Source organism: Phaenicophaeus curvirostris, chromosome 29, assembly GCF_032191515.1.
Source record: "Phaenicophaeus curvirostris isolate KB17595 chromosome 29, BPBGC_Pcur_1.0, whole genome shotgun sequence".
Taxonomy (NCBI): domain Eukaryota; kingdom Metazoa; phylum Chordata; class Aves; order Cuculiformes; family Cuculidae; genus Phaenicophaeus; species Phaenicophaeus curvirostris.
In genome coordinates, this window is record NC_091420.1 from 491361 (window position 1) to 499839 (window position 8479).

General features: G+C 43.0%; 1 protein-coding gene across 1 annotated transcript; it reads right to left on the reverse strand.

Moving 5' to 3' along the window:
* Window positions 1–1685: 1685 nt before the first annotated feature.
* On the reverse strand, window positions 1686–2602 carry LOC138732211 (claw keratin-like). The gene has a single exon (XM_069878683.1). The coding sequence runs from the start codon at window positions 2560–2562 to the stop codon at window positions 2239–2241; it is 324 nt and encodes a 107-aa protein (XP_069734784.1). The 5' UTR covers window positions 2563–2602; the 3' UTR covers window positions 1686–2238.
* Between the last annotated feature and the right edge of the window lie 5877 nt (window positions 2603–8479).

An 8479-nucleotide genomic window follows, 5' to 3' on the forward strand; every position in this document is an offset into this window, starting at 1 on the left:
TCAGAGCAAAACATTTCTCTCAAAGATCTCATCTCAGTCTCCCCTCTTTCAGCTCAAAACCATTCACCTCATCCCATCCCTGCACTCCCTGATCAAGAGTTCCTCCTCAGCTTTCCTGGAGCCCCTTTCAGCTCTGGAAGCTGCTCTATGTTCTCCCCACAGCCTTCTCTTCTCCAGGCTGAACAACCGTGCCTCTCTCACGCTGTCCTTGTATGGGTGGTGCTTCAGCCCTTGGATCATCTCCGTGGCCTCCTCTGGATTCGCTCCAACAGCTCCAGGTCCTTCCTGGGCTGAGGGCTCAAGAACTGGACACAGGGCTCCAGGTAGGCTCTCCCCAAAGCAGAGCAGAGGGGAAGAATCCCCTCCCTCCCCTGTTGACCACGTTGCTTTGGATTCAGTTGGTTTTCTGGGCTGCAAGTACACATTGTCGGCTCATGTTGAGCTTCTCATCCACCAACACCCCCAGTTTCACATGAGTATCATTTATATCCAAATTAATAAAAAGTGTATTATAAAATGTTTTCCTAGAAATCCATTTGCAAAAATTCCCCAGTTTTACTGACACCAGGTGTTTTGTGGTAACTTCAAGTCTCTACTTATTAAATGGAAAGTACAGCTGGAGAGGCTTCAATAATAAACATCATTTAGTTCATTTCCAACTACACCATTAGCATAGCAAAAAAAGATTCCTTCATCTGGCTTTTGATGATTGGGGAAATTCCTCTTTTGAAGGGAAAGGATTTACGTGGTTGGCGAGAATCTGGTTTCCTCACCTCATCTAAGGCTCACCAGCAGTTCATTAAACACTATAACAACACCTTGTCAACTTTGTGCTCCCCACACATTAAGGATAATAATTCTCCAAAGAGGGACTACTATGGGATAAGCCAATGTTCTCATGCCAGCTTGCGATATTGAATTATGCTGTTTCTGTACCTAAGCATTGATTCATGACATCTCATTCCAAACACGCAGCAGTAGGGAAAGTTTATGCACTCTTTATTACCTGTACATTCCTGAAGAAATTCAAAATACCATGAACAACATCATCCATTTGCACATGTTGCAAGCAACAGAACAGTATAGCCAGAAATTTAGCTTTTACGCTCAAAAATAGCTGCTGTTGGACAACACTTGGGTTCATATTCTTCACAGTAACACAGGTTCTCCGTGCACCTCTGCTCTGATACACTTCATCACTGCCAAGATGCAGAAGTTTAGGACACCACATAACACACACAGTGCTGGAAGAGCCAAAATTGAGGAAAGAGCTCCTCAAAGCTAAGCAAGACCAAGAAGCACATAAGCCAAGATCATAGAATCATAGAACAGTTTTGGTTCAAAAGGACCTCAAAGTCTATCCAGTTCCAATCCCCCTGCCATGGGCAGGGACATCTTCCACTGGATCAGGGACATCTCCCACTGGATCAGGCTGCTCAAAGCCCCATCCAACCTCTTTTGAACACCTCAAGGGATGGGGCAGGAGTTTCATTAGAGACAGCTACGGCAAAGAGGTTGCTGTGGAAAGGAGGTGAACACGCAAACCACTGCCAAATCTCTCAAGATTATCATTGTCCTGAGGCAGAGTGATGGGATCAGCTCAGTACAGCAGGACAAAGGCATCTGGATTGGGAGGAGCAGAAGGGAACATGCACAGATGGGAACACACACAAAGAGGCCAACACCATGTTGCAAGGTCATGTTTAATAAGAAACAAGCAGTTCATAGAGGCAGAATTACATAGTACAGATTACAAATTGCCCTCAACCTGTGATTTGATGCAAGATGATTCATATGATAACTGATGTTGCTTCCCTGTTGCAGCTCAGTGTTTATACCCAACCCAGATCATAGCAAGGCACAGAGGGCGCAGCAGCAGAGCAGAGACTCGTTGGCTCCATGACCCTTTTTATACATCCCTAGACACAGAAAGAGCCTACAAAGAGATCTAAAACAGATTTCATAGAATTACAATGCCACAACAATATCTATGAGCCCCCAGGGAATCAGCAATACAGTCCATAGCATTGAGAACAGAGATCTTGGAAAGATAAGAAAGCACTAGAAAGAGAAAATTGGGAAGAGTAATGTGAGAAGGGTATAAATGGATCTCTCAGATGATTTGAACATCTGCACATACATTTAATGGCAGCCCTAAATCTCAGCCACAAATCTACATCCTGCTTGTCATACCCTGAAAGAGGCTATTGCTCTTTCAAGCAGGAACTCTCACAAGATCTAGCATGGTCCACAGCTTCCAGTAGGGTATCCAAATCCCCACCTGGCACCACCATAAACATGGGAGGCCCCAGGAGCACGGGCACCGCTAAAGCCAGTTCCAACTTCAGGGGCTCCTGCAGATCCCACGACGCTCTGCTGGGGGAAGGTGCTGAGGATCGGTCCTGGGAAGGTCACAACCACCGGCGGAGGGTAGATCACCACCTGGGAGTCGGGGCACTGCCGAACACAGGGCTCGTTGCAGCTGTCAGCAATGGGCTGCGGCACAGCCACCCCGCACGAGGCGGCGCTGCCATCAGTGCATGGGTTTAGAGTGTGCACCATTTTTCAGGGACGGTTAATCTGAAGTGCAAGGGAGCAGTATAAAAATAAGGCACAAATTCTTCAAGGTTTCGTGATCAAATATTGTCATAAAACACTACCAAGAGGCTAGAGAGAAAGGCAGAAATTTCATAGCTCAGTTCTTAACATGACACCAATAAATCTTGTATTAAACAAGATCTAGAAATCCGTTTTTAATAAAAATAACTTGAGCTCATCATCCAGGTCTGCATTTACCAAGGCAAATAACTTGTCACAGATTTAACTTACACCAAGAAACCTTCAACCTGATAGTAAAGAATAGTTCCACTGGATTTACTCTGAGTTAAAATTACAAAGGCTTTGTTAGAAAGAGGAATTTAGATGGAACTTACCTACTCCACAAGAGAAATAAGAGAAATGATGATACAAGATCTGATGTCAAGTGCTTTTATACTCACCCTTAGACCTCCCAAAGCATGAATCACCTCAGTGCCTACTGTTCTAATCAATTACTAAACACATTTCTTTCAAGACTTAACATTGTTAATGAATGTCAATTGGTTTAAATAAATGACTCTTTGTAATTATTAGTTTGTTCTTCTACCTCATATGAACCAAGCTTTACTGTCTCCCAGTCCCTGCTATTTCAAAACTTTATGTAGAGGGGATACTCTGCCCCTTGTAGGTTGGAGACAAACAAAATGCTTATGTGGTTCATGCTTGATTTCCTCCATGAATGGACTTGTTTCTGGGCAGGTGGCAAGCAGCCCTTTGCTCAGATGAAAATATTTTTGACTCAGTCCAGGAAGATTTGCAAAAGGGAAGGATAAACTCTGTTCTTGGCCTCAGGGTAGTCAGGTTGATGGCTCTGTGATGAAATTGAGCTACTACAAAGCTCTGGAACACTGCAAAAATCCTGAGTTGTATAGAATATCTCCAAATAAATCAGTGTAGCTCTTCCAGTCAGACACCAAGCATGTATGTAATCTTCAAAGCCTTAACAATAACAACAGGCAAAAAGCATAAGGCCATATTTTATATGAACACAATAAAGGGGTTATGGCTCATGCAAGACTTTGTCAGATGTGTTTTTGGTTTTTTTCCAGTGAGTCGCTTCTTCACTTAGAAGGACACCTAAAGTCATTATAATAATAACGCATGTTGCACAGCACTATGAGTGGAAGACACACTTTGGAATGGCAGTTGCTGATGAAAGGCAGGTGCCGGGGTAGGGTTATCACCCACGTTAAACAGCAGCAGGAGGAGGCGGCTTTCTGACACTCAGCAGCAGAGTCAGCAACAGAGCATAGAATTATTTGGGTTGGAAGGGACCTCAAAGCCCATCCAGTTGCAACCCCACTGCCGCAGGCAGGGACACCTTCCACTGGATCAGGTTGCTCAAAGCCTCATCATCCAACCCAGTATAAATGCCAAGGATGGCAATGTGCTGTGCCATATAGACACTCCTGCCAGGCCACTGCAGGTAGCAACTTCTCCATCCTGATTTACACTATATTTTATCCAAACTCAAAAAAAATTTTACTACTTCCGTAACAATAGAGATGATTTGTTTGGGCTGTTCTGTTACAGTAAACCTGAAACCTCAAAGCCTCTGCCTTCCTTTAAGCATGTTCTTGCAAGGGAAAGACTTTGTTTCGTGGAATTAGAAATGGATGTGGTAAAGCTGCAGAACAAAGCTCGCCATTTTCAAGGAATCTCAGGGAAAACCTCATATGTATCATCAAATTAGCAGCAAAATTATCTCGAAGGGCAGGACTAGACCCCACTGCATTATTTGCTACTGTGAAGTAGAAACCTCTATCAATATTTGACCAGGCTGGATGAGGCTTTGAGCCCCCTGATGCAGTGGGAAGTGTCCCTGCTTATGGCAAGGGGTGGAACTGGGTGGGCTTTGAGGTCCCTTCCAACCCAAACCATTCCGTGATTCTGAATCTAGGTTTCCACAACAATGGGAAATGTCTTGGATGCTTTCCTACTCTAATTGCATACAGAGATTTATCTTCATAGAGTCATAATGTTTGAGGATGACATAAGATACTCATGATTCCTTTGGAAAACTGGCTCTGCCTTTTCTATAATTGAGGATAACCATGTGAGTTGCAACATATGTCTTCATCTCAGCTTAGATTGGGTAGCAATTTATCTCTAAAGTAATTCCTCAGAAACATAGGAATTAAATATCTAATTGCTATTTTCAAGTCCATCAGCTGGCAATAAAACTAAATGTTAAGTCTTATTTCAGAAATGTATTCCTAATTCTGTCCTGAAAAGTCAAGATGTTCAATGTAAAGTGAGAGGAATCCACACTGCTGGGATTTACTTCCTTCTTTGCCCGAGGTTAACATTACTGCAGGGTCCATTTATCTGAACATAAAGGCTGACAACACTGACAGTAGACACGTTAGTGCTTTCTGAAAGCATTTTCAAAACACTCTTTAAAGGCTCATTAATATTCTACACAACTGGTGTTGTCACAGGGATTATTTTTGTTAACAAGAGTGTTACAACTGCCAGCTCTAGCACTACCAGAGATGACAAGGAAATAAAAGTGATGAGTCAACCGGTGAACCGCAGGCAAAATTTAGGAGTACAACCATGAGGAAGTAACGCAGCAAAACAGCACGCGTGTCAGCTCAAATTACTGGTTTAAAGAAGCTTAAGAATCAAACCTCAGCACCTTAAAACTGAAGACACAAAACAAATATAAAAATTGCCATCTTTGGTCTATCAGGAGAACACAGAAAAAACACCTGAGATGCAGACAAAGCATCAACAACTTCAAAGTGCTCGGAAAGTGCTGACAGAGCACATATTTATTCTGTGCTTAGCCAACATTTTAAGACTTTTCAAAAGACTTTAATAGTTCTCTGTCCATAAGGATATGCAAGAAAGATGTATGAAACCATAAAGGAGCAAGGTAAAGCTCAGTAGAAGAGCAGGGAGCTCTCCAAGACACACATTTGATCATACTGTTCAAAAAACAGATCGACATCAAGAACCAAATCAGCCCCCACAATCAGTGAAACACCACAAATAGACTTGATTTACTACGTCTAAAGCTCAGAAAATGTGTGGTTTAGTGCATGCATCACAGCAGGTGAGACAGGAATCTTCAAAACAATTGTATCAATTACATGCTGGCTTTGGCTAATAAGGACTTGGTGCTCAAAAAGGTGTCCTCTCCACCAGGCTGACCAGGAAAGTGAATAAAAGTAATTGAAGGCTCAGAGCTTCATCCATTTCCCTTCATTTCTCAAACGAGGTGTATACAATCAACTCAACCACTTTGTAACTACCATGCTTAATAGACTGTAACCTTAAGAAGGTTTAGCGTGTTTATTTTCGTAACAAAGAACACAGACACGAGAAGCCACTGAGGTTTCCCCTCCTTTAAGACAAAGTTAGCGACAATGTAAAAGCTGTGAAGGGACAGCAGTTGCAGGAGAACTGAACCTCTTTCTGACTACCAAAGCGTGGAACAATGTTTAGTTTTTAGGAGTAAAAGCTACAAAAACCCTGCAATTACATTTATCTTGAGGTGCTTTGCTTCAGACAGCAGTTGCACACTCTGCTTTTCCTTTGCATTACAAAATCACATTTTACCACTGCATTTTTTTTCTCCTAAAAAAACAAGCTTTCTTAAGAACAAAGCTTCCAATATCCCATGCACAAAAGTCCAGAGCTATTCTACTTCTGAATGACCAGAAGCGCAGCCTGGTGACCAGTTTGTGAAACAAGCAGGAGAAGCTTGGAGATGTGTTGTAACCATTCCAAATTCAGCCTCAATATTTGCTCCCTGCTACATGGAACAGCTCCATAACCGTTACCCTGTACACTTAACCAAACCCATCACCACCAGCCTGGCCTCCAACCACTCAGCATCCCTGCATTGTTCTGCAGAGGGTGACACCACATTTTCCCATAACTCAGCCCTCCATTAGGTTCTTTGGATGTTATAGATGTAAGCAGCTACAGAGGCAACATGCTTTGAAGAAAGCCAAGACTAGGCTCAGCATTGCAAGAGGATTTGTACCTGCTGTAAGGAATTTCCATCCAGACACATCCTCCAGTACACAGTTCAACTCCATAAGGGGCTCTTGATCTTTTATCCACTAGCTCTGAGTCTTCTCATTGCTCAACATGGTAGCTTACTCATTAACCCATGAGCCATAAATTCACCAGGAAGGCTGAGAAGCAAGGGAGAAATAACCTTTAGCTATGGAAAAATTAGTATTATGCAGCAGTTGAGGTTCTCCATGCTGTGTTATGAGCTATGCAATGCAAAGGTGAAGAGCAATGACCTGCTACTCTCTGGTATTGCACCAAGGTAAATGCAGAGATGGAATTGCTATTAAAAGGCTCTTGCCTCTCAACCATCACCTCCAAGTTAAAGCAGCGTCCCATTCACTATGTTTATCTGTATGTCCGCTGTGATATTTTCCCCTGAAGCAGATGGTGTTGGCTATTGCTTAACGTGTGATACCAAGATGAAGCCCTGGCCTTACTGCCTGAATCCATCTTTTCATAGAATCATAGAATAACCAGGTTGGAAGAGACCCACAGGATCATCGAGTCCAACCATTCCTATCAAACACTAAACCATGTCCCTCAACACCTCGTCCACCCTTTCCTTAAACCCCTCCAAGGAAGGTGACTCAACCCCCTCCCTGGCCAGCCTGTACTCAGGGTTAAAACAATATTCCCCTTTTTAATATATGAACTTGTATTATACTTACTAATTACGTGAAATCAGGGAGTCAAACCACAAAAAATCAGCTGTCCTTTCTCTAAAGAGTTTATCTAAGCTAGAAAAAGGGGAAAAATACAAAAGCAATAGACTTTACTGAACCACAGTCGTGACGGATGGCATGACCTGTATCACAGTTAATTCCCACTCCACATACCATCTTTGCTGTACTGAAAAATTAAGATTGTTTCTTCCAGGCACCATGACATATGTTTACCCATGCATAAAACAAGAATAGCACTGAGAGAGGATATTAAATAGCATGCTCATAACTGGACCTCATAAAACTCCTCACAAATGCTCATTAATGTTTTATATGAGCATAAGCTCTTCAGGCTGGACTCCGTTCTAATGAACACCAGCATACATCTAATTTAAAGGATGCTTCTCAATACATCCAAGGCTACTAATTACAGCACACGTAGGGAGTAGTGTGCCTTCTGATGGATAAGCACAAGGCATGCGCACAGGCAGCATCTGCACAGGCACAGCTGAGTTCCAGGTGCAAACCAGCAGTTGTTGGGACAATCAGAGTAAGAGAATCATGGAACAGGTTGGATTGGAAGTGACCTCAAAGCCCATCCAGTCTTACAACCTGCCATGGGCAGGGACACCTCCCACTGCATCAGGGGCTCCAAACCCCATCCAACCTGGCCTTGAACACCTCCAAGAATGGGGCAGCCACAACTTCCCTGGGCAACCTGGGCCAGGTCCTCCCACCCTCACAGCAAAACATTTCTCCCTAAGATCTCATCTCCACCTCCCCTCTTTCAGCCTCAAAGCGTTGTCCCTTGTCTTATCTCCGCACTCCCTGTTCAAGAGCCCCTCCTCAGCTTTCCTGAAGCCCCTTTAAGTGTTGGGGTCATTAGAAAAGCATTTAAATGAACCAAAGGGAAAACAGTAGTAAGGATGAACCCTGCCCCCTCCCCCTGCTGCTTGATGATTGTCCATCTGCTAAAGGAAGCTTTAGAGGAGAGGGATAGATTTTTTTACATAGCTAATGAGGTCAATGGAATAAAAGGCAGCTGTTACTTCTCCCATAAAGATTTTAAATGGATGCATTTCATAGTGTTTGAGGATAACAATACAGTAATAAACACAAGTGAGTAAGATAATTATACCCAATGAAAAAGCTGTATATGACCAACTTCTGCCTTATACCTAATTAGG

Excerpts from the sequence above, each read along its gene's own strand:
- LOC138732211 (XM_069878683.1), bottom strand. The coding sequence starts at position 2,562 with ATGGTGCACACTCTAAACCCATGCACTGATGGCAGCGCCGCCTCGTGC.